This window comes from Dryobates pubescens, chromosome 6 (assembly GCF_014839835.1).
Source record: "Dryobates pubescens isolate bDryPub1 chromosome 6, bDryPub1.pri, whole genome shotgun sequence".
Taxonomy (NCBI): Eukaryota; Metazoa; Chordata; class Aves; order Piciformes; family Picidae; genus Dryobates; species Dryobates pubescens.
In genome coordinates this window covers 37,595,442-37,621,043 of record NC_071617.1, presented here as the reverse complement: position 1 = coordinate 37,621,043, position 25,602 = coordinate 37,595,442, and the positions used below count along the sequence as shown (strand labels likewise).

At 39.3% G+C, this 25,602-nt stretch overlaps 1 protein-coding gene across 1 annotated transcript; it reads left to right on the top strand.

Annotated features, from left to right (window-relative positions):
- The first annotated feature begins 190 nt into the window (after positions 1 to 190).
- MEMO1 (mediator of cell motility 1) lies at positions 191 to 25,602 on the top strand. The gene is made up of 9 exons (XM_054162336.1): positions 191 to 648; positions 10,316 to 10,397; positions 12,317 to 12,385; positions 14,285 to 14,397; positions 15,714 to 15,825; positions 16,603 to 16,745; positions 17,887 to 17,963; positions 23,868 to 23,972; positions 25,226 to 25,602. Exons 1-9 carry the CDS (start codon positions 588 to 590, stop codon positions 25,355 to 25,357), a joined length of 894 nt encoding a protein of 297 aa, XP_054018311.1. The 5' UTR covers positions 191 to 587; the 3' UTR covers positions 25,358 to 25,602.

Genomic DNA, 25,602 nt, shown 5'->3' with positions numbered 1-25,602 from the left:
CGGCAACACAGCCGGCCAATCCGAGAGGGACTCCTCCTTTCCAACCCTGCCTTTTCTCCCCTGCCCCCACGAGGCGGTGCCGCTCTATTCCGCGCTTGTCAAAGCGGTGGGCGGGCACGGTGGACGAGAGTAGCCAATGGCGGGGAGGCTTTTGCTTTCGTGCCCAATAGAGGAGCGGTGCCTGTGTGGCCTCTAGTCCACGGGAGCCGAGCTGGGCCAAACCCAGTGCTGCCGCGGCCTCCTTCTCTTCGCGTCCACCCCCGACACCTGCCAGCGCAGAGTTGGCGGCAGCGGCTGCCTCGGGCTTTGTCCCCTCTCCCCCCTTCCGTTCCTCCCCTTCACGCGGGGCGACCGCCTGCGGCAGAGGTCGGCGCCGCGGCCGCGGCCCGCGCCGCCCCGCCCGCCGCCTCCGCGCGCCCCCCTCCCGCTCGCCGCCCGCCCGCCCTCCCGGAGGCGCCGCCGGCAACGCCGCCTCCGCCCGCGGGGCCCGGGCCGTGCCGGGGGAGGAGGGGGAGCAGCGCCGCCGCCGCGGCCGGGCCCGTCCCCTACCGCCTCCCCCGAACACCATAGGCAGCTCCGGCACCAAGATGTCCAACCGGGTGCTTTGCCGGGAGGCTAGCCACGCCGGCAGCTGGTACACAGCCTCAGGTATTGGCGCCGCGGCCCGCAGCAACGCGGGGGATGGGGGGCTGAATCAGCACTTTCCGCTGTCGGGGTCGGTACCGGGTGCGGGGAGGGGCTGTCAGCCCCGCCCCCGCCGGCACATGCGGGCAAGTAGAAGGGGTAGGGGCTGTGGCCCTTCTGGGCCCAGTTGAGGGGGTGAGGGTCCGAGGGGTTGTTGGGCCCTGCTGGAGGTGGAGAGCGGCCTAGGAGGTCAGTTGGGTGGCCAGAGCCGGAGAGGGTGTTCCGCTGTGCATCCGGAGGCCATCGCATGTGCACACCTGCCGGCCGCCGCTGGCCGCTCCGGTCCTGCCCGGCCCGGGAGCTTGAGCCAGTAAAGCGGCGCCTCTCGCCGGAAAACCTGTGTTTAAGCGTGGCCAGGGCTGGAACAATCCTCTCAGGCGCTCCTTGTGTACCTACCCCTGGTTTAGGGACGCGCATTGCTGTAACTAAGTGCCTCACGATGGTGGTGGTAGAGCCGGCCTGTGTATTGTGCTTCATAACGAATATTGCACTTAGGCAATGTGCGAGCACGCGAACAGATTTCGATATTTTTGAGTGCTCTTGTTGGTTTGGGGTTAATTATTGTGTTGTGTGGTTTTGTTTGGGTTTTGGTGGTTGGTTTTTTTTTTTTTTTCCTTCTGGAAGAAGATAGCGGAAATGGGTGTTTTGCAGCATTAAAAGGCAGGCGATATAATGGGGGAAAAATAAGGAAGTTATTTCACTTCTTGTAGTTCCAGATGAGCTTCTGTCTTTCCTTCTAGAGCGCTTTTTCTAGTAGCAATGTCAAGTTACAAATGGGCTCCGTCTGTTTAAAATGTAGTATTTGCAGAAATAAAGACATCGTGCATTGAAGGGAGGGCTACCACTCCTTTCTCCCCGTCCCCCACCTCCCAAAAACTGAAAAAAGGACAGAAACTCGTAATAATGCTTTGATAGGACATATGTTTGGGGAAAAAATAAAGTATTCTTTGATTTTGGGACAGAACTCTGCTGTTGTGGATAGGATGCACCTTTGTATTTTTGGAGCTGTTAATAACAAAATTTGTAAGGGATGGTCTTTAAGCTGTTCTCAGGAGTACGGATTATTATGAAACTGCAGGTGAACAAGCTTAGGTGGAACTTTAGCTTTAGGAACAAAAGGTTCTTCTAAAGAATAGTTCAGATGGAGGGGGGGGATACATATTTTCAAAATATGAAGAGGTACATTCGATATCCTGACGTTTAAGGACTACATGTGAGAAGTCATATGCTTCTTTTGGCTGTAATAGGTGCAGGTTCTTCGGTCCTCCACAAATTAGTGAACAGAGTATGAGGCAAAAATTGGAAGGAAAGAAATGTAATATAGGAAGAGGTAGTTTGTGAGGTAAGTAGCTGGGCTTCAAATGGTGGGTTAGCAATTTCGATACAACAGTAAAGGATGATTGTTTTCTTTCTGAGTTTAATATTCCAAACATAATTGTTACAGCTATTGCAAAGTAGTCTCAAATCTTCATCCAGTGTCAATAGCTTGTAATTACTTTTTTTTTTTTTCCAGTGGTCTAGAAATGTTCTGTGCTTTCTATATATCTAGTATAACCTAAGTTATGTCAAAGGTATAGATTTAAATGTTCAGACATCAAAATGTTGGAACTTTGTGGTTACACTTCCCAATTTGCTTGTGCTATTTTTATTTCCATTCATGAATACATCAGAAAATGGATTTGCAACATGGAATGGCTAGTTGAGCTGATACACAAATTTTGCACTTCATACCAATTTACTGCTGGATGCTTGCAAATAAGTACTTTTTTCTTTTAATCATAACTAAAAGAGTCATAAATGCTGTGGTTGACAGTTTGGGTTTTTTCCCCGTAATAGTTCAGTGCATAGTCTTATTAGACTGCACCGCGGTGAGTCTGTGTGACTAGTTTGTCCAGTACTACTCATCTGTAATAGGACATCCAAAACCATGTTGCTCCCATTGCTGTTGGGCAGCCCTCTGGGTATTGCTTATTGAGGACATGGGGCTGGTTGCCCAGATGCTTAGACTGCATTAAAAAAACCCAGCTTGAATCATGTAATAACTATGATGACTGTACTTCTGACAGTTGTTAACTGCTACAGTGTGTGTGGTGGAGCTAAGTGGTTAATGTTGCATAGGCTGGAGGTTTAGGAATTGCATTTCGCTTTTCCTGTGTAGGATTTTCCTTGAACAAGCAAGGATTGTTATATTTCTCTCTTTTTATGGAGCTATCTTGTCCTGTTTACATAGGGAACGTGAGAGCAGGAATTCTTGCTGTTCAGCAAGACAGAGAATACACATTATTCGTTGCTTGGGTGTTAATTTTTGTGTGCCATATAGGACGGTCCATCAGAACTCAAAAGGAGACAAATGGTGACCAAGATGGCATTTGTTCACTACAGACTTAAAATCTTCTTGTGTTTTAAGCCAAACTTGAATGTCAGCTGCTATTTCAAACTTACAACATTGGCTCATTTCCTCAGTTGTATTACTTGAAGAAAATCAATTTTACCACATGGTTTCAACCTGCATAGCTTCAAAGATGGAGCCAAGGCAGGGATTAGAGTTTGAATTGTGATTGTTACTTACTGTGTCCCTGTGATTCTCAGGGGATTGTGTTGTCAAATTCTCATATCTACTTTCTTCATGCTTGCCATCTTGGGTGATGGTGACTTACTGGGTTAGGTATATAAACTGGATAACATTTAAGCTTTTCCTTTCCTGAAAACTGCTCTCTTTTTGCAGGGCTAATTTAGATTACATAGGGCAAGCAGATGTCCTGAAAATGGTCATCCTGCTCCATAGTTAAGGTGCTGATGTCTGAAAGAGTAATGAGAAACATGATTTTTTTGGAGGATATGTTCAAAATTGCTATGTATGAAAGTACTTTGAAGAGTCTGTGTGAGGGATGAGGTTTTTAAGTGGCAGTTTATTCCAAGGTACTTGAGGGTAAAACACCAACCAAACATCCAGGTAGATGCATACCATCCTGGAAGCAGGGGTTGGGGTTATTGACTGCAAAGAGAGTGGCGACTGCTGTACTTAAGAAAAATTGTATCTGCAAAAATTAGATAAAAACATACCATGTATATACAAGTATCAGCGTGCTGCACTGCTGTTGCATTGATTGGCTTTTTGTGGGGTGTCTGTGGGTATATTTTGGGATTGTTTTAAAATCTCCTTTTTAATAAAGCATCATTGTATAGTGAAAAGTACTGCATTCTGATTTATTTGGGGGGAAAAGTCCTGCTCCTGCAGGGAGTATTCAGAGCTCTTGAGAAATTAATTTTGACCATCAGTGGAGAAGAGGAAGATTAAAGACAACTTGAAACAAAAATGGTATCATTTTCCATGACTGAATGCAGGACAGATACATTCTTAGATACAAACGAAGTATCTGAAATATAAGGGAAATGCCATGCCACACTGAGTGTGAACTATTTGTGGGACAGTGTATGGATGTTCTCTCCTGATTTACTCCTCCATGTGAGCAGATTCTGTAAGTGATGGTTCACTTCTCTGAGGAATCAAATCCATGTGTTGCTGAAATGAAATGAAACATTAGGCTATGTGCATTTTTTTTCCTGTACAGCAAGCCATTACAAGTGAGATGTCGCACATTAGGGTGTTTAACATGGCTTATTCACTGGCAGCTGGCCTGCCTTGTCTGGCTCCTGGAAGTGCTAATTGAATGCTGTACCATTCTTTAATAAAGTGTTTGATATGGCTTGTCTCAACTTCTCCCTAGTCAATGGAATGCTGATAGAGTCAAAACAGAAAGGTTTTTAGTAGGCTATTCCACATCACAGGAGTAAAATTTAATTGAGGGGGAGTGTGAATAGCAATAGTATGTGTTCTGAAACTTAGTCTGAAAGATGAATTTATCCCTGTATTTGATATAGCTTATTTCTCTGTTTTCTTTGACCAAGTCATAGTGGTCAGAGGTGTTCTTTCTAGTAGCATATGCCAAGTCCTTTGAACGAGGAGAGCTTTAATCTCCCTAGGCTTATTGACACAAATGTGAGTTGGCAGAGTAATTGCTGTGTTGGCTTGAAAGGCCATTGCATTTATTGTCTTCAAAGCTGTTTTTCATCATGAGCCAAATAAATGGTCTGTCTCCCAAGACTCGACTCTCCCTTTGGGTTGAGGGTCTGTATGATGGTGTCTAGGTCAGCTGGAAAGGTTAATACCTTGAAGAACTTACACAGATGAGAAAATAAATGAAAAGGCAGATGTGTCATGAATGATCTGTTTAGAAACTATCATTTCTCCTCAAGTTGGCCACTATTTTAACATGTTTGCATTAATCATGGAACACAGTGTTAATATTGTTTAATAGTGTATAGTGGAGTAATTTAAAATACAATTTCTAAGTTATTAATTCTATCTGAATCACTTAGACACAGCCAAGATACTACAAGTAAATAATGTAGATTCAATTTTCATTGTACAATTGCAACTGAAAAAGAGCTTCATATTTGGTGCAGTCCTGGTATTGTTAAAATAGGCCAGCAAGGATCATTTAGTGAATAATTCTACAAATGCAGGTTACATTTTGCACGTCTTGGAGCTAAAATCACTTTCTCAGAGCTATAAAACAGAAGTTCATTTGTCTGGATCTCTGAATAACTCAACAGCTAAAGTATTTTATAAAGCATGTAGGTGCATATTCTTACCAAGTGACATTACAGTTTGAAAATCTATTTCTTAGTAACTTTCAGTAAAGGAACAAACCAAAACCTAGCAGAATACTGGAAAACTGGGACATTCAAGTGAGAACTGCCACCAAAGCAGGTTTCAACATTTCGGTTGTGGCTTATTTCCCCCATTCGAGTGTTACCTGATGTTTTATGTTCATCATACAATTTGTATAGTAGGAGTTTATGTAGCATTGGTGTAATCTTTACTAGTGTCTTTTTTACCCAGCCCTGTAGTTTGCATAAGTAAATATCTGCTAATTTCACCATTTCATCAATATTCAGTATTGGAAGAGAGCATATGCTAGCAGTAGAAAATGTGCCCACCAGCGTGAGTTATTGGAAATCGCTGTCTATTCTTGACAAACCTTAGTCTTTGCATAGATAAAATCTGTTCTTTATTCAAGGATTTGGAATTTGTTGCAGAAACAGTTTGGGGTGTGTGTATGTGTGTTTGTTTTCAAGTGGGGTCTGTTGGTTTTTTTAATCAATCCTTCAGTTCTCTGCAGTTTTAACTAAGAAGAGAAACTAGTTAGTCCTTTGTTATGTTGCAATTGGCGTTTGCCTGATAACTGTATTAAATGCTTTGGATTCACCTTCGAAGTTGTGGAGAGGAGAGTTCCCTTAGTTCCAGTTATTAAACTCTGTGCTGTCCCCTAGGGTTTTGCTGTTACCTTGATTTTTGTAACACCCTACAAGAATAAAGACTTGTCTAGTTCTTAGTACATATGCTGTAATGTTTTTCAGAAGTATTTTTGAGGTGTAGCCTTTTTCATCAGTCGGTAAAGGCACGTAAAAGGAGTAAGGCTCACAAAAAAAATATTGGCTCATATAGGATAGGAGACATGCTTAGACAAGCAAAAGCAGTCAGGGAAAAAATGTGAAAGCTGGGGACTGCACCATTACTGTCTTTGTGCTCCAGCATTATTTGCATTGCTGCAAGTGCTGTACATGTGCAACCAGAGGAGATATGAACGGTATTCCCTGATGATGCTCTGAATTTTGGTTGAGGCTTATGCTTATCCAGTAAAAAAAAGGCAAGCCATTGAGACTGAATATTCAGAACAAGCACTGCATGTTCCCTACCAATCTGAAAAGGTAGATTTTGCACTAGTAATGGCTGCCAGGAGAGACGCAAGTTTTCATTATGTTGTGTTGACAACTGGTGTGTAAGCACTTCAGCCTCATGCAAGGAGGTGAGCCTGGCTGTTGAAAGAATGTGCTGGTCCTACTTAGTCCATAAACCCTGAACCACAGCAGCTGGAAAATGAAGTGATGAACTTAAGTGTGCAACTACCAGATGTCTGATTCATTGGGTAATGCTGGCATGATTTAATGTGGAAGAATTCCTTCTAAGTTACTATAGTGCTTTGCAAGAGTAATGTGGATTGTAAAAATGATTTATCATTTTAGGCAAGATATTTGAATAAATGTTTCCTGTTGCTGTGTCCATAAATTTGACCAGTGGAGACTTACTCAGTTACTTTAAATTTGGCATAACTGCTGCCCATTTCCAAAACAAAACAGGATGTGAAATATCCACAGATAATGTCAGCATCCTTTAGTTGCATACCTGTATTTATGCCTCACTTCATAGGATTGAAAGGTAGATCTTAATGTTATGTACTTCAGTGAAGCTCATATTTTGTCATCTAATCTTCCTTTAATCAATAAAAGGTATGATCTTACAGTATTAAAGTGGATTGATTGTTGTATCCATAAGCCTTTTTATCCTCCTGTCTTGGTTAGCCTTAAAAACTCTATTGTGCTCATCCTACAAGCTTTCTCAAGCTGGGCTTTCTACCTGCAGCTCCTGCCACTGCAGCAGGATGCATAGATGGCAGTGCTATTCCTCACCCATTCTTGTCAGTTTAGGAGATGGATATTTACTGCAGTTACCTCCATGACTATTTGCAAATACTTCCCCCCCTACCCCCCCCAATTTAACTTAATTTACGTATGAACTAAACCCAATTACAGAGCTCTTCCTGAAGAAGCTACTCATCTCCTATAACAAAATTCCTTATGGTAGAGCATTTCTGCTGCAATAATGTGGGTTTGTTTATATTTTATATATCCAAATATTTTTACTTTAGCCTAAAGAATTGTCATGTTTTTGAATTTTGAAGAAAAACCTATCTGAATGCTTCAGCAAAAACTCAATGCTAATTTGGTAACAAGAAAATTAGTTTTAGAATATCCACCTTAAAGTATTTGTAAGCATGAGAAGCTGCAGGTAAACTTATACTCCTGTCAGCCCCTGTGGGTGGTGTTTGATTGTTTGATTTTTTTGGTTTATTTCTTTTTCCTTTAGCTACAAGGTCAGGTGAATATGTTATTAGTCCTTTGGAGAGAGAGATTTGGTTACATGCTTTAATAAAAAAAGTACAAATAAGCATCAGTTGAAATGCAGACTTTTATTAGGTTGTAGTTAATCATTTTAAAAGGCACCTTGTAGTTGGAGTAAAGAGAAAATCTGAAAGCAGATGTGTTACCGGGTCCTTAAGTATTCAGTGACAGAAGTTTCATCCCTTGGGTCATAAAATCGTAGAATGGCTTGAGTTGGAAGGGACCTTAAAGATCATCTAGTTCCAACCACCCCACCATGGACAGGGTCACCATCCACTAGACCAGGTTGCTGAAAGCCTCATCTGTGCAGATCTGTTATTTTACTGCCGCTAGGAAAAGAAATGTTTATTACTTTGTCAAAGTGAGTGTCTACAATAGCAGACTAAGCAAACCTGGGCATCTTAGTACTACATTGTAATATCAGACATTTTGTCTAGATTTGAACAATCTTACTGAATTTTAGAAAATTACCTGTGATCTGAACTTTGTCTTTAAACTGTTTGGTGAGTTACCCCATTTGTCTTAACCAGAGACAAATCGCCTTAACCACTTTCTTAATCAAAAATCCTTGCTAAAGAAGGGATGGAGGAAGGGCAAGCACTGTGCTTTGCTGGAGAAAAGAGTGCCTTGGGTGTCTGTCACTTTGCTTGAGAGGTTTTGGCCTTTCTGCTATTGTGCTGCCTCTGGGTCCTCATCTTTGAGGAGAATGGGTCAGGATGGGCAGTCATGTTTTGTTTACATCTCTTAACCTCATATGGAAAATACTTGGGAAGAATGAGGAAGTCAACTTTTAAGTTATTTGTGTCTTCACTCAAGTATATAAAAATAAAAGTGGTAAGACTGTAATAGAGCACTGTTTTAATAGCTTTCTACTAGCTCAGGAAAAGGATGCAAATAGAGATCTATTTATTTTTACTCTAGCTTCCCCTCAGCAGCTTCCATTTTCTAAGATGTCATTATCCTTATCTCTGTTGCATGTACCTACTGCTTCTCATTTACACAAGCAACAGAAGCAGCAGAACAAAATTGGCATGGGTTGTCTTTTTTTTTTCTGGAAAATGTCATCATTTGATAAAGTCACTGCATGAGAAAAGTGACAGTGGCTAATCAGTGTCATTTTTGCCTTCTTACATGTAGAGGGCAACTGAGGCATTCAAGGTGATCCTAGGCTTAGGGAAACGGTGTTTACTAGTTCACCTTCTTCATGTGAGAAGGTGGGAATCGTTTACAACCACAGAAGTAATCCCTTTTTCTGTTAAAAAATAATTTAACAAAAAGTTTTATATAAGAAATGGTTGCTTTAACACTCCCAACACACACCTCCCCCTGACCCTTCAGGTTTTCTAGAGAAAGCTTTTCGGCTATCACCGGTGAGTGACTGACTATCTTCTGTGAAAGCTGACATCTTTGCTTTGATCTTGTCAGGTTTTTTGAGAGCCATCAGCTTGAGATCTGGGCTGTTTGGAACGTAGCTGTGAAATAGTTTTAGGTATTTAATTTGGATTTGACTTTTCCTGGCAGTTGGTTTTTACACCTGCATGGGGAAGATACAAAAATCTACAACGTGCATGGTAGAAGACAAGCAGCTTACTGCACCATACTTCACAGATAAACTCTGCTGACATACAGTTCTGTCAAAAACATAATATCAACTGAGACAACTGCATCTGTTTTTGTTAATGACACGTTACTTACAACAATAGCAAGTGAATGAATTTTACTTGGAAGTTTTTGTGTTCTTTCATATAATAAATGTTGCACTGTATTTGCCAGACTTGCTTCTTCAGGAATAGCTTTACATCAGAAGTGCTTCTTTGTAACGGGAAAATAACACCAAAATATGGGCGTTGTGTTTGTTGGGGGTTTTTTTGTTGGGGTTTTTTAATGTTGTATTTCTAGAAGGCTTTTTTATCACCTGTAAGCTAATTGAATAGAGAATTTTTTTTACTTGCTGAGTTACAGAATTCAGTTTAAAAGAAAAAAAAAGCAACACAGTTAAATGTTGGGTTAACCAATTATCAAAGTTAATATTGCTACGATGTTTATGTATTTGTAACTCATGTTGTTACAACATTAGTGTAAGCATGGTGTCTTCTGATTTTTAGTTTTTTCCTTTGTATTTACAATTCTTCCAGGTTACAGTCTGCTTTGTTCTGCTCTTATGCTTCTTTGGTAACAATAAAGGACTAAATACCATAACCATTTGGTGTCATGTCAGTATGCAAGGTCTTTTTATTTACACTGTTCTTCCATATCAAAGTCCCTTGGTGTAGATTGTCCTAACTTTTTTACTTCTGGATTCTGCAAATGTGGGAAATGTACCATTTGTCAGCCCCTCTCTTGAGATCAGCAGCCATCCTTTCTAATGATCAAATGGTATGTGCATTAATCCACAGAGCAAGAATCTGAGAAGTGTGTGTGTGGATATGCAATAAATTAACTTCCTGAACTAGGAGTTTGAAACTTTACTACTGTAACCTCCAACATGAGGCCTGTTGGGTTTGCTTTGATGTTTAAGATTATTTAAAAATTTCTGGACTTCATTTCTTAGTTCTTGAAGTATTTTGTATTCTTTTATGGCTTCAGTATTTCCTTCTTTTCATAGGACCCCAGCTGAATGCACAACTAGAAGGCTGGCTTTCTCAAGTACAGTCCACAAAAAGACCTGCTAGAGCCATTATTGCACCGTAAGTTTGAAGATTGTTTTTAGTATATACAATACTTGATCAGTTAAATGCTTCTGTATTTTGAGTGATATTGAAAAGTGCTGAAAGCTAGTATTTTGGATAAAGGAATATCCTGGTTTTAATTTTTTTATCCATATTTTGGATATGGCATGGAATGGAAGAAATCTGTGCACTTTTTGGTATATTAATTTCCTTTTGGTGATGGACTGCAAACGCAACATTCACTCGTGATCCAGTAAGACAGGTGAAAAAATGAAGAAATACTGTTCAGCTATGCAAAGCAGAAATGGGGATCATTTATACTGTTTAGGTGGAGTTCAATTTCCTGAAGGTAGTTGAGAGCTATAATAAAAAAATGTTGGTTGTTCCTATTTACTATGAGTTGGAAGGAATCGCTAGAAAAAGCAACTTAAATATGATGGTTTTCCCGTGTTAATGTAACATTGATTTACTGTTTGAAGAAATTGTCCCATATCTGCCTTAAGTCATTCTCACAGGAATATCAGGGAAGAGGCCTTTCATCTGAGCATTATAGGTAACCTAGGTTCTTTTTCCAGAACTGCTGGAGGTCTTCCCATGGCCTCACCAAATTGTTTCATTAACCATGCCTTTGTTTTCCCACCTGTAAATGGGATGTGGCTAATGATACTTTTGCGAACGAGTGAGGATAAAGACCATAGCAGAGAGAACCTTTCAGAAGGTTCTTTTGACAAATAACATACTTTGCTAGTTCACTAGGTCTCAGTCTCCTATGTCTCTCTTCAGTACGTACGTTAGTATCTTTCTAAGCTCTTTAGAATGAGTGAGGTGACACTGGAGTAAAACCCCAGGGTAGTTTTGAAGATAACTTGCTTCAGGTATCCCTCTGTGGATATATATGCATGCGAGCACACAGACATAAACATAAAATCCTCCAGTGCTGTCAATGGGGAACTTGTATCTTCAAGTGTGATATATGTCCCAGGACTTGCAGCACATACCATTCTCAGTAGCATTGTATAAAAAGACCATCTGGAAAGCTGTGGTGGTGTTGCACATACTTGACTTAAAATGAATGAGAACTGTTTACCTAAGGTCACAGTTGTTCCAGAGGTGATGTGACTCAAGCTCTGTGTAACAGAGGCAGTCTTCTGCTGTGGACTTGCAGCTGAGTGATTATGAGCTCTTCTTCACCACTCTGCCTTGGATCTTGGGGAATGAATGTTAGCTGAAATTACTACTTTTAGCAATGTAAATAGATTCTTCTGTTTTTAACAGTCTTGATGGGAAGGGGTCTTATGATTTGGATGTGATATTTGAGACAAGTAGTTAGAACAATTATGAATGTTTTTGGAGCGTGCACAGGTCATGAAAGGCTCCAGGCCAGAGTGATAGGAAATGATAAAGCATGTATTGCATCCCCTGCAGTAAAAGCTACTATGCTGCGTTCCAGTCCTTTCCTTGTGCTCATTCATTCTGTGGCAGAGGTACTGTTTTTCAATGCAGAACACTTCTCTTCTGTTTATCTGCTGCAAGCTGTAGTCTCTTTGCTAGAGCCCTCTATGGTCATGGTATTCAGTAACGGAAGAGTGGTTAGAAGAGTTTTCAGCAGCTTGCTATTCTCTTGTCCCCTGGCTGCACTCTTAGCATCATCATGAGCTTCTGATAATACACAATTGTGTAATCTGCTTACTAGTATCTTAAAAGTAACAAAAGGTGCTTTGATCTGAAGGCTTACTTATGAATGTTCAAGTAAACCATCAGTGATAGTTTTTTGAAAGACTCTTGTACATCCAGCACTGCAGCAGTGCTCTCCAGCTCTTTCTAGACCATTGGGGACAAATAATAGTTAATGTATTAACTTCTAATAGCAATATCTACATATTTAAGCTGTTCAATGATATTAAACAAGTTAATATTTTGTACACCTGGATTTGCAGCCATGCAGGATATACCTATTGTGGATCTTGTGCAGCCCATGCTTATAAACAAGTGGATCCTAATATTACGTAAGTATTAAAGTCTTTTGGTTACAAGGTGTAAGACAATGCCACTGCAATTCTCTGAGACACTTAATGTTCTTTTTATGTTCCTGCACCTCAAAGTACTCATAATTTTGTACTCTGTTTAGGCTTTTATGTATCCCTTCTGTTTTAACATCATAAACGTTCAAATTTTTTGTATTACAAAAGAAAAAAACAATGTATTGTTGAAAATGTAAAGCAATAGTGTCAAAAATTATTAAGACTTACTGGTAACTAACTGTTTAGAAGGGAGGGATTAAAGGTGTTCCTTTTTGTAGGTAGTAACATTTAATCTGGTTCATTGCTTGACATTCCACTGCTTTTATAAAAGCCGAAGCTGTTTTTTACTGGTCTCAGTGCACCTTTCCTTTTTTGTTGGGAGGCTTGGTTTGGGTTTAAAGTGTATTAAAATACTTGATCATGATTCTGCATTGGTTTTTCAGTGCAGGATTATGGGCTGAATGCTACCAGGATTCTCTCTGCTGTGGAGAAAGTGACCAGTGTGTGTATATAATATTTGAAGTCAATGAATGTTACTTGCTGTAATAATTTTAAACTGACTTGTTTCTAACAGCACAAAAGTGTTTGGCTTTTTAAAGAAAACAAACCCAACACACTACTGTAGTCTGCACCTGCCTCTGAAAATATGAATGCAGTTATTCTAGGTTAAAGGAATACAATTCTTAACGTTCTGCTCACTGAGATGTTTGGGTTTTTTTCATGACAAAAAATGAAAGCCTTTCCAGTATTTACTAAAAGTATGTAATTTACAATGTTTATGTGATAACTGGCAATGTCTGTCAGTTGCATAGTTGTGCAATAACATTTTTTAGTGCTCTTTAAAGACAGTGGTTTTAATTCTTTCTAAATGATTGTAAACAAAGTGAAAATAACTTAGTTTGACAGACAACTACATTCTCTAAAATTTCTCAAACAAGTTGTATTCCCCATATTCAATGACATGGAGCTGATTGAACTTTCTAGATCAGTTGCTGTTTTACTGCATGGGATATTTAGAATCTGTATTGCACATTCAGATATTTTGGTTTTATGAGCTCTGTAAAAAGTTTTAGTGTTAGAATAACACTCCACATGTAAGGGGAAAAAAAAACAACCAACAACCAACTTTACATGTCTCCCACCCGTTAGTTCAGTGCCAGAAACAAGATTGTATGATCCTGACTCTGAAAAGCCGAATTTCCTATAGTTTGTTTTGTTTTGTTTTGTTTAAGTCCCATGACAGGAGACCCTTAACATCTAATCAAGAGCCAGGAACTGAGGACTTGATGAAATAACATCATGATGACGTGTGAAAGCTTGCAGCTAAAGCTATGAATGTGAAGGTCCAAGTCCCTGTTGTTCATGCAACAGCTGAATAAAAACAGCATTTGAGAGTGACTTAAATTTGAATTTGATGAAATCTGAAGTAAGGCTGATCAAGTAAATAAGTGAAAAAATGAGTAGGTGATAAATCTATAATCCTCATTTGAGGGCACATACCTGCAGTTGTTGAAGGTGGTGTGTAGCTGAAGATCGTGTTGGTTGAAGGAGTGAATCCAAAACTCTGTTCTAAGGGGCTGTAACACAGCATTCAACATCCAAACAAATCCAGTCAGACAGATTTCTAGCAAGTGAGTGCCCTCGACTATATGTAGCCTGTTTAAGGCTGTGGGAAGCATTGTTGAACTGATCTCAGGATCAGTTCTGAGACAGCAAGCAAGGCTAGGTCATGGATTGATCTGTGGCCTTAACACAGCAGAGTAAAACTCTGTTGGTAACCACCACACAGTATTCCTTTGTACGTTGTTAGTAAACTTATGACTCTAAACCAAGTCTCTGTACGACAGCAGTTGTCTAAATTGTGGGCTTTTGTGTTAATTGTAGCCGAAAAATTTTCATTCTTGGGCCTTCCCATCACGTGCCCCTTTCCCGATGTGCACTTTCCAGTGTGGACATTTACAGAACACCTCTGTATGATCTTCGAATTGACCAAAAGAGTAAGTGCATGATAAAGCTTACATCTTGAAGATTGTTGAGGCTTGACTATTAACTGTGGTACTGCAGTGCTGAGGATTCTTACTGGTCTCTTCATTGCTTTTAAGTGGCGTACAAGTATAAATCCCTTATTACTGCAATGAAAGCTAACTTCTGAAAGATCCTGGTGGTTGCAGGCATTGCTGTGTTTTATAACCTTAATGTGTCTCTTGTTCTTGCAATTGAGAAATTCTCAGACTTTGCTTATCTTTCCTCTAAAGAATGTGTGCTTCTTGACAAGTTAATTTTAAAAGGGTTTTCAAACTAAAAATTACATTTGTGTTCTAGCTCACTACACACCTACTCCATTAGTCTGTGAAGTATTCTGTCTGCAAAATAAGACAGTTCTTCACTTAATTTGAGGTTATTTCTGATAGAGTAATAATAGAGGAACAAAAAGCTGCTTTTATTGGATCCATTATTGCATGTGACTACTTTTTTAACTGGCAGAACTTAAAAACTGTTAGTCCATGAAATACCAGTCTTTTAGAATAAGCTTAAAGGTGTAATCAAGATAAAGTAGAGATTTGGACTTCCATGTGTTTTCAGGTGTACCTGAGTAATCTTTCACAGTGATTTTTTTCACAAGGGCTAGTTGCTATTTCATCACAACTGTGGCTAATCCAGCAGGGTTTCTACATAGTGCCTGCAGAAATTTCTATAGGTAATAAATTATTTGGGGGTTGTAGGTCTCTTTTGAAGCACAGGCACAGTCCCACATGAAATCCTTTATCCACTGGAGAGATTTCAAACCGTAGATACGACTCTGCGGATCACCAAGTGCACTTGAGAGCAGAAAAGATAACTTCTAAGTGTGAATTATTTAATTAGTTTTCATAGTCTTTAGATTTCATGCTTCATTTAACAATAAATTGTAGTAAATAGCAGCACATTCAACAGTGGCTCAGCTGATCAGCAATTTGTGTTTTTTACAAAACATGATAGGGTAGTTTGTGAAAATGGGAATTCAGTGACTGTGCAAATGCATGCGTATTTTTCACAGGTTTTATTTGTGTTACTTAGATCTTCAGTTGTGATTGTTTTTCAATATACTATCAAAGTCCCTAATTTAAGACTCTGATACTGTAAAGTGAATGTTTATATCTTAACCTGAACATAATTTTAATCCTGAAATGATTTAAAAGCAAGTAGTTTTATGATGACAGTTCTTGAAGGCAAGTAATTTGATGTAGTGGGCATGTTCTGATAAACATGCACTGGAGCTTGCTTTACAGCACTAAACCAAAAATAGTTAAAATCAATCTTTAATTCATTACAGTTTATGGAGAATTGTGGAAGACTGGAATGTTTGAGCGTATGTCACTACAGACAGATGAAGATGAACACAGTATTGAAATGCATTTGCCTTATACTGCTAAAGCCATGGAAAGGTACTAGGGTTAATTCCTACTTCTACCAGAATGACCGTTATGTGCATTAAATGTTTGAACTGCATTTGAAGTGCTGTAGGAAATAATAATACCCCTTATGGTATGTAGTATCCTATATGGTGAGTAATACTCACTTTCTCCCACCCCCCCAATAAAAATTTTGGGGAAGATAGCATCAGAGTGTATTAGTTACTGTAACAGAAACTGAGTGGAGCAAACACCTCAATGATGAAATTGGAAGACACTTTTATAAACAAGTTTACATGTTTATAGTGACTTAATAGAGTTAATGTTAGATATGATTACATAATTTTTTTTTTTTTGTTTTTGCAAGACCACCTCTGGTTCTGGTTTGTTTTGCAGTTTATTTTAACTTCTTGTTCCATAGTATTTGTCATTTTCCCTGGAGTATCAGTATACATCTGGGTGTTATCTTCAGCATTTTCATGTATGTTGCAAAATTACCCAACATATATGCAGCATCTGTACATGGAGATTTTGAAGATTCTTACTTTTTGGATGGTTTAATTGTCTCTTTTTGTTTAGCATCTTCACTTTGCAGCAAAGATAAATTCTGTTTTGGGAGAGGATGTGTTTTGTGGAATTGAAATAATTTCAGGTTCTGAAACAACTTCCTAGTATGACCATACCAAATTAACTGTATCTTCAGTTCAATAGTGCTCTTTTACACAATTCTGCAATTTCAGTTAACAAGCCCTGAAAAAAAAAATCTTCAGATGTTGTTTGAATTACAACCTCTTTTCTTTTGCTTATAAGCCATAAGGATGAGTTTACTATTATTCCTGTGTTGGTCGGAGCACTGAGTGAGTCAAAAGAGCAGGAATTTGGAAAACTCTTCAGTAAATACCTAGCTGACCCTAGTAACCTCTTTGTGGTTTCTTCTGACTTTTGCCATTGGGGTAAGTCTCCCATCTCTTCGTTATAACAGTATGATGAATCATTTGTAGTAATTTTCAAACAATGTATTTTGTTAAACACTGAACATTCTAACGTCTGGTAAATGTATCTTTGAAACTTAAATGCCTTTATAAGGTAAAAAGAAAAAAAATCTTATTAATCTGGAATAATAGATGAAAAATATTAATGTAGTAATGTTTTCAGTGTAGTACAGGTAATACATGGTGAAGATGTATGGGTTTATATACATCTCTTTACTGTTGCAATGAAATTAGTGTCTGAGTTTCTTGCTCTTCTTTTAAGCACTTCAAAGGAACTTGCAGAACTAATTACCTAAAAACTCACTGGACTTACACCATCCCCCTGAGGGAAATAAGTTTTATACCTTTTACTGCTGGGTAAGATAGCAGGTGGAGTATCTATGCCAATTTGTCAGAGCTATCCCAGTTCATCTTGGTGGCAGAGCTATAAGGACTCCAGAAGCCTTGACTTCTGTCCTACTTTAACACTTTATTTTTCTTCTAAGTGTGAAAATAGCCAGAATAGGGACTGCTTCAGAAAGATGTTTTTATGTTACACAACAGACCTGCTTCTCTTTTTTCATTGTCATCTTGGGTCAACTTACGTAATTTTATGTAATATTTTACTCATCTTTGAACTGAGGAATACGTGGAGGTATATAAGAATGATCTGGGTTCTGTTGTGCCTAATGAACCATCTGGAACTGTTCATTTATCATGAACTTGGCCTTTGAACCTTCCTTAATGGTTATTGTGCAAGCAGAAGTAGCCTTACTCCAGGGCTGACTTTGTCAAGTGGAATATCGAAATGAAATGTTGCTTTACATTTTAATTTATGGGATTGGATTCTAAGGCAATAACAAACAATTAGTAAGTGATACTGCAGTGTCATTTGCACATAGGTTTTCCTTCAGGAATATAGCTGCCTGCCTTGTATCTCTTACTTCACTTCTGGGCTGCTGCTGTGATTGCCCTAGAATTTCTTCAGTGGAGCTAAAAAATATAAAGTAAATGAAGATTACTACTTTGAAAATATTATTATTTCAATTATTTAGTAAGCACTAGGGAGTGTTTTAGCTACGATTCTTCCCTTTTTTATTTTATACATGATTTTTGTTTCAAGGTCAGAGGTTCCGTTACAGTTACTATGATGAATCCCAAGGAGAAATTTATAGATCCATTGAGCACCTAGATAAAATGGTAAGTTTTCAGATTTGGTGGAACTAACTAACAAATTTCTCCTGTTTATTACATTTCTTTGAACACTTTAGAAATTTCTGTAGCAAAATATTAGAGATTAGCTATTTTATTGAATGTATACTTTTATTTTGTTTACCACAATAAGAACTCCTCATGTGGTTTTAGCCAGTATCCTTCATTTTGACTGCACAACATACTACAGGTATAACCCAATAAGCATAGTTTAGGAGAATAAATGCATGTTTGCCTACCTAAAATGCCCTAGTGTAATGTAATTCCTGTCCACATACCCTCTTATGTTTCTGAGAAGCATTAAGAATTATGAATTGAGTGTTGTAATAATTCAGGCTTGACAGCTCTGATACCTGCCTATTGAAAAAGTGTTGGGATTATCCTAACGGTTTTAGCAACATCCATTTTGAGGAGGAGGGGCTGTAAGGGGATTGTGCTGGTCAGGAAAACAAAGTTACCTTTTTCTTTGGAGGAGTCTTCCCTCTGTCCCTCACACTGTAGCAGGTGTTGAGGAAAAGCAGTAGACCCTACTGCATTCTGGCTTTGGCAAATGTCTGAAAGTGGCATTAAATACATAAAGATGATGCCAGTAATGGTGCATTTGCTTTGCAGTCACAGGAGCCAAGGATTGCTTTTTAAATTAAAAAGTTCAAGACTGTATTCAAGGCACAGAATCGAAGTAGTTCTTCTGAAAATATGTAACCTTAAAATCTGCTTACAACTGTTTGGCTCATTTATGTAACTCCTGTAGAATGTTTTAGAAGAGAGAACTGTTACTTAGGGCACGTTCATTTTATATTTTTTTCCTTAATTGCCTTGAAGGAATAAATCCTCTATCTGCTGAAGACACCTCTGGAGTTTTTTGCTTTGCCTACCCGTATTAACCCCTTTGTTTTAACCTTCATTCTATTTATCCCACGTTTAATAATTTCTGTTGACAGCTGAACGGTTTCTCTATGAAAGACAAGTGGTTTTTCTACAGAGTCTCAGGATTGGAACTTGAGTGTTTTTGCAGGAGAGCAGATTAAGGTGCATTAGCAAACATTAGTTTGCCCTTGTTGATTTCTATGGTGAAAGACTGGAGTTTGGCATTTAATTAGTTTTAGTGAATACATTGCTGCACCAACTCTTTCCTTTAGTAGCTATTGAGCCAAAAGGACATTATGGGTTTTGTCACATTGAAAAAGTGTTCTCATAGTTATTAAACAGTAGGCATATAATTTTCAATCTTTAACTGGAAAACTAAATGTGCTGCGTGCTTGTTTGTATCATGCCATATGTGAACACATGACTCTATAGTCAAACTTTGTAAAGAGTAGGTTTTGCTTTCAGTAAACTTCAGAAATGTCTTGTTAGCAGTATTGTGGGTACACTTGAGACACTATCCACAATGCTACAAACATCTTCCTGTCACATTCTTCAGCTTTTGGAAGAGGTTTATTCCTATCTCTGTGTCCCACTCAGCTAATTCTTGTTTCCTTAGATAAGTATTGAAATTTTTTGTCCTTTGGCATGCTAAAGAAACTTGGATTGTTGTAACCACTAGGCCTCTCCACAGAGAAAATATCATTAAGTTAGTCTTAGTACAGTTTGTCTCTTCTCAGAGGTTTTAACCTCTGTTGTTACCAGTCCAGTACAAGGAAAGCAGTTGGCTGAGCACTTTGTTACCAGGGAGATATTCTGGTTAAGATGAAATTACTTTTTGTTAGAAACGCTCTTGTGGGAGGACAACAATCTCTTCTGTATTTAGATTGGACCTTGAATACAGATGCATGATAATTTTTTTGCTAGTTCATGAACAAGGTCAGGCATTGAATATTTACAAACCTTGTAACTGCTGTGAGATATTTTATTTGCTGTGATTTTTCAAGTTAGAGCATTTAGACTCCAGCATAGAAAACTACAGAGTAGTAAATATTGTTGGGCAGACATAGGTTTCTCTGTGGTAACTCTTCATGCTGTTACCCCTAGGGTACCACAGTGACAGTGAGAGGAGTAAACAGCTCCATGGTTAACAGGGTGACTTAAGGAAGAATCTGTGAACAAAGAGTTATAATGGAGCAGCTGATTTGCAATGATCTGTTTGTATATCATAACCTGATACCTATCACCTTCTTAAATAAAAGTGGGGGAATATTCTGTAAGGCATCATCAAAGAGTAATTATTCTTTGCGTATGGTAACAGGAAGATGCAGGCTGCTTGCTTGCACTGCCAGATTGGTCATTTTATCTGTTTGAAACCTTATGCCTCATTCGAACCAACAGAAGGATTCTGCTACCCTGAAGGCTGAGTGGGGAGGATAACACAGGCACTGAGGAGAGCTACACAGGAGCAGTGCACGGGGAGGATAACACAGGCACTGAGGAGAGCTACACAGGAGCAGTGCACGGGGAGGATAACACAGGCACTGAGGAGAGCTACACAGGAGCAGTGCACAACCTGGGTGGCTTCTCAAGTGGTTCTAATAGACTGCTAAATTCTGATAGCTTCCACCACGCTGCTAAGGTGTGCCACCACCTTCTACAGTGTTTCAGCCTGGAAAAGCTTCTTAGCTTGGGCATAATGCAAGACCACTGCTCTATGCCTGGGTGCCCAGCTCCCAGCTGTGCCTAGCCAATAATTTTCCTGTTGGTTGTTTACCTTCTAGTCTTGAGTGACTCACACATGCAAAGATAGTTGGACTGGTTAGTGCTAAGACCAGGTTTGTTTCTACTTCCATAAGAGTGCTACAAGTTTGTATTTTTTTAGGTATGAATAAGTGGCTGAAGTAATTGACAGCAAACTTAAACTTGAGCAGCCAAGGAATATTGGAGCATAGTACAAAATAAGCCCATGGGCCTTATTCTGTTTTGTGGGTTGGTGTGGTGTTTTGGTTGGTTGGGTTTTGGGGGTGGTGGTGTTTGGTTTGGTTTGCTTCTTTTGTTGTGTTGGGGGGGGTTTGTTTGTTTGCTTGGGTGTGTGTGTGTTTGTTTTGTTTTATGGACTTACAGAATTGTTTGGGTTGGAAAAGACCTTTAAGATCATCCAGTCCAACCGTTCTCTTAACTCTACCAAAGCCGGTGCTAAACCGCATCACATCTCTGTGGCTGTAAAACACTTCCAGAGATGGGGATTCAAACACCTTCCCTGGGGAGCCTGTTTCAGTCTCTGAGAACCTTTTCAGTGAGAAAGCTTCTTCTGATATCCAACCTAAACCTCTCCTGGTGCAACTTAAGGCTATTTCCTTTTATCCTATCACTTGTTACTAGAGAGAAGGACCACCCCCTCACCTCACTCCAATGGCCTTTCCAGACGTTGTAGAAAGCAATGAGGTCTCCCCTCAGCCTCCTCTTCTCCAGAACTTACTTTGTTTTGTTTTGCTTGGGCTTTTTTCTGTAAGCTTGTAGATACTTGATCCTATAGGGGATATTTAAGAACGTAAATGCTTCTAGTCATATTAACTGCACTGTGTTAGGATATTGTAGATGCCATTTACAGTAACTGAGATACAATTTCTGTGTGGTGCAATAATAACCATGTGATACACTGGGGAACTGTCTGATCGTTTGCATTTTTATCAATCACTTGCGTTTTGTCATGTATTGAACTCTGTTCTAACGCATGCCTAGCTGAGTCTTGAATACCAACAGTTACGAGCTTCACACCTTCTCTTTTTGGGAAAATAAAACACAACCTGACAAAAATGTTTCCTTTGTCTGTAACAACGTTCTAGAGTGAGGAATGAGCCTGGTTAGTCTTCGCTCCTCTGCCACAGGTCTGGGTGGGTTTTTTTGTAAATCCAAATGGTTGAAAAGTTCAGTACAGCTGAATGCTTGTAGGACATGTGTTAATATCCATTTTCTTTGGATTGTCTCCAGTCTGTGATGTATGGAGCTCTGTTAGCAGTTGCTGGGATGAACTGCATAGCTCTAAATGTTTCAGTGCTGAACTGTGCCTTGAAATGAGCTTACTAGGCATTCTGTTAAATCCATGTCCATTCATTTGAGACAAACAACTTAAATGCCTCTGCCCAGTATGTTCCAGTGACTTACAGCTATAAAATGGGTCCATTTTCACTTCTAAGAAGTAATGAAAGGGTTTACAAATGGATAAAACATTCTCATGAGCTGTTCAGTATCTGAATAAATGCCTTGTGCTTGTTTAGTTTCACTTGAGTATGTAGTTAAGTTTCAGTCTGCTTTCTTTAGCTGTGTATTCACATGTACAATTCACAAGTAAATGGATGGTCAAAGACATGCTGCTTCAGCTTTGCAGATTCAATGATATCTACATAATCATGTTAGTTAGAGAATAGCTACCTTTACTTTTTTGGCACTTATTTAGGTTCCATAGATCTGGAGTGAGTTAACAGCTGGTCAGGGGTCCAAACATGCTCTCCATGACCCTGGGAGAACTGAGCTCTTGCCAGCAATTCAGTCAGCATAGTTTGGTTTTATTTTTCCATAAAATTGATCTCTTTATGCATTCACCTTACATCTGGTTTTAATTAAAAGTACACAAAGGTAGTGGTTGTGGTTGCTGTTTTCTAATCCTCCCAGACTCTCCTGGGAATCTCCACCTCCTCAATTGTGAGCTGTGATCCAGTCTGAATAACTAGCATATTTGCCAGATCAGCCAACGCCCTTGCAGAGTATTCAAGAAGTTTCACTTTTGAGGTGGAGACTTCAGACAGACTGACTGCTTCCTGTACTGTGACTTCTCCTTTTATCACCTATGCTTTCCCAAGAGCAGGCGAAAGGGCTGGAACAATTGCAGAAACCTCAGGAGAAATTCTCTCACTTTCTGATACCAATCTCCCATTGTCCTCATGCAAAGTATGTTGTTTTCCAGTCTCTAAGGAAAACCTTCCTTTTCCATCAGCTGCATTTAAGGATCACAGCTAAATATCTTAATGAATTAGTGGGAGTCTGGAGCTCATTCAAGAATTAATTTTGAGACAAAGGAAAAAATGCAAGAGAATGGAGACAAATACAGGCAAAATGGCAAAGCCACGATGAAGCCCAGACAATAGTTAAGTTAGACTTGGTTTAAACTGCTTTCCTGGTATTGATCTGCTCTGTGGATGGAGTAAGAATAGGCTGTATCTAGAGTTGTAGGATCCTTTTTGCTTTTAAGAATGCAAACGTCTGTACATGTGGAAGGTTTTGTTTTCCATACATCTGGTGGTTTTCATAGTGTGATTCCACAGGATCATGGATCTCATTGTGGATGGAGATGAAGTACATGTGTATTTGCCTCATGCAAAGAGGAAGCACCATTTCCTGGCTCTTGAAGTTTCTGTCATGCTCCAGCTTTCTAGAGCTTTGGAAATGTTCTGGATCTGCTTTCTGCACTCTGTGCAGATGGCCAGTCTTTGTGCAGGTCAACTGCCTTCCATGTGTGATATGTCTAGGATACACTGCACTTGCTACGTGCTTGAATTGCATGTGTGTATATTGATGATTTGCCTAGGGTTTTTGATATCTGGAAGTCCCAGGCAAGTGTTCAGCCCTGAGTTCAGTTATCAGGGAGGAGATGGAGGCAAAATTTCTTGCTCTTTTGCACATTTAGTAAGTTTTTCTGGTTATAGCTACACAAAATACTATAGATGCAAGGCACCCTGGGATGTGGGGATCAGCTAGTCTGCAGGAGGAGCTTTTTTAACGAGTGTCACTTACTTGCAAATGTAGCTTCATGGATCTGTGGATCGTTGACAGCTCTGAAAGAGCTTCTGCACTTCTGGTTTGGCAAGGGATGACAAGAGGACTACAAGCTAGAGGTCACATGCTGAGCTTCCCTTGGTATAAAGTAGAGATTTTTTCCCTCCTGAAGTATTCCCTGCTGTCATAAATAGCTGATGTATGAACACTTGCGAATGTGTGAAGTAATTATTCCTATTGATTCTTTTTCAGGGTATGAGCATTATAGAGCAGCTAGATCCTGTATCTTTTAGCAACTACTTGAAGAAATACCATAATACAATATGTGGAAGACATCCTATTGGCGTATTATTAAATGTAAGTAACTCCTGATTTGTTGAAAAATGTAATCTCTAGCAAAATGCTTACATTGTTTTGAACACAATATTCCTGGAGTATTCCTTAGTTCTAAAATGAAGTCTTGAATTAATTATTTTTCCAAGTGTTCTCTATTTCCATGTGTTGCACATAGACAAATCTAAGCTTTTGCAAAGGCTGAGGGTTTTCAGCTCTTTCTTCTCCTAAGGGAAACGAGGTATCATGTTCCTTTTGAATTTAATTGATTTTTCTCTTGCCCCTAAATAAAGAAATTCATCTCCCTGAAGAAGTACATGCTTACTCTTTTGAATCAATACTTGCAAAAATGTATACTTCTTTTTCTGTATTGCTATTAGCTGGCTGTTGAGTGCCTTGTGATGGCAGCTTTTTTGGGTTCTGCAGATATGATGAAAGATTGTTTCTGTATTAGTGCAGTGTGAACTTGTAAATTGAGGGCAATTAGAATTCAGATTAACTGGTACTTACTAGTTACCCTATTCTGCTTTGGTGATGCAGTGGAGACATAAACCTGGCTTCACTTAGTTGTCTAAATTGGGTCACAGCTGGTGTAATTCAAATCTGAAAGAGGAAGCACATTAATCTTTTAAAAATGGGAAAACTTAATTCACTGGAAATGTAGTCTATATGAAGAACATTGAAAGGAACTTTAGGGTCTATAAAGATTTGTGTGAGCACTGCCAATACGGGGGATGCATGTAGCAAAATTCAGTACTCTGACAACTCTGCAAAAATATCCAACTCAGCTTCAGGTGGTGGTTTGTTTTGCAGCGAATCTGAGCAAAATTTTGTTCATTCACTTTTGCTAATAATCACACTTTAATAAATTGTCTTGATACATTCTTTCCTTAGTGGAAGAAATATTATCTAAAAGGTGTCCGTAGTGTGGGTGGTTTTGTTATTTGTTTTTTATTCACTACATCTGTGTTTCTGTGTACATTCCCTATGGAACTAAAGTGTTGTTCCCAAAGGATTTATTTTGAAAGGTTGTTTAACATTGCTCTATAAACTGTATGGATGTACCTAGTGCAGTGGGGGGAGTGTCAGTGAATGAAACACTACAGAAATGGATTAGGTGCACAAGTTACTTGGAGATGCATATACTATTACTGTATTGTGGGAGATGGTCAAGGACCCCTGGGGAGAGGGGAGAAGATTGAGATGTAGAAAGTCACAATTTCACTGGTAATTTTTAAAACCAGCTTTTTTCTCTTTTCCTTTTTTTCTCTCTTCAGGCTATCAGTGAGCTCCAGAAGAATGGAATGAATATGAGCTTTTCATTTTTGAATTATGCTCAGTCAAGCCAGTGTCGAAACTGGCAAGACAGCTCAGTGAGTTACGCAGCTGGAGCACTTATGGTCCACTGAACTGCTGAATGCTCAGGGATGGCACCTGCACACACTCTGTATACGGGGTCCCAGCCTAGCCCTTACAAAGATACAGTCCTTGGTCTTTGGGTATACTGAAACCTCAAACTAATAGAACTCTCTTCTTTTGTAGTAGGTGTAGTCCTTCCTTAGTTTTGACTCATTTAAAAATGCTTTCTTGTCTAGGACAACAGAAGGAAGGCTGGTATCAAAACCTTTTGTGATCTTTTTTTCTCTTTTCTTTT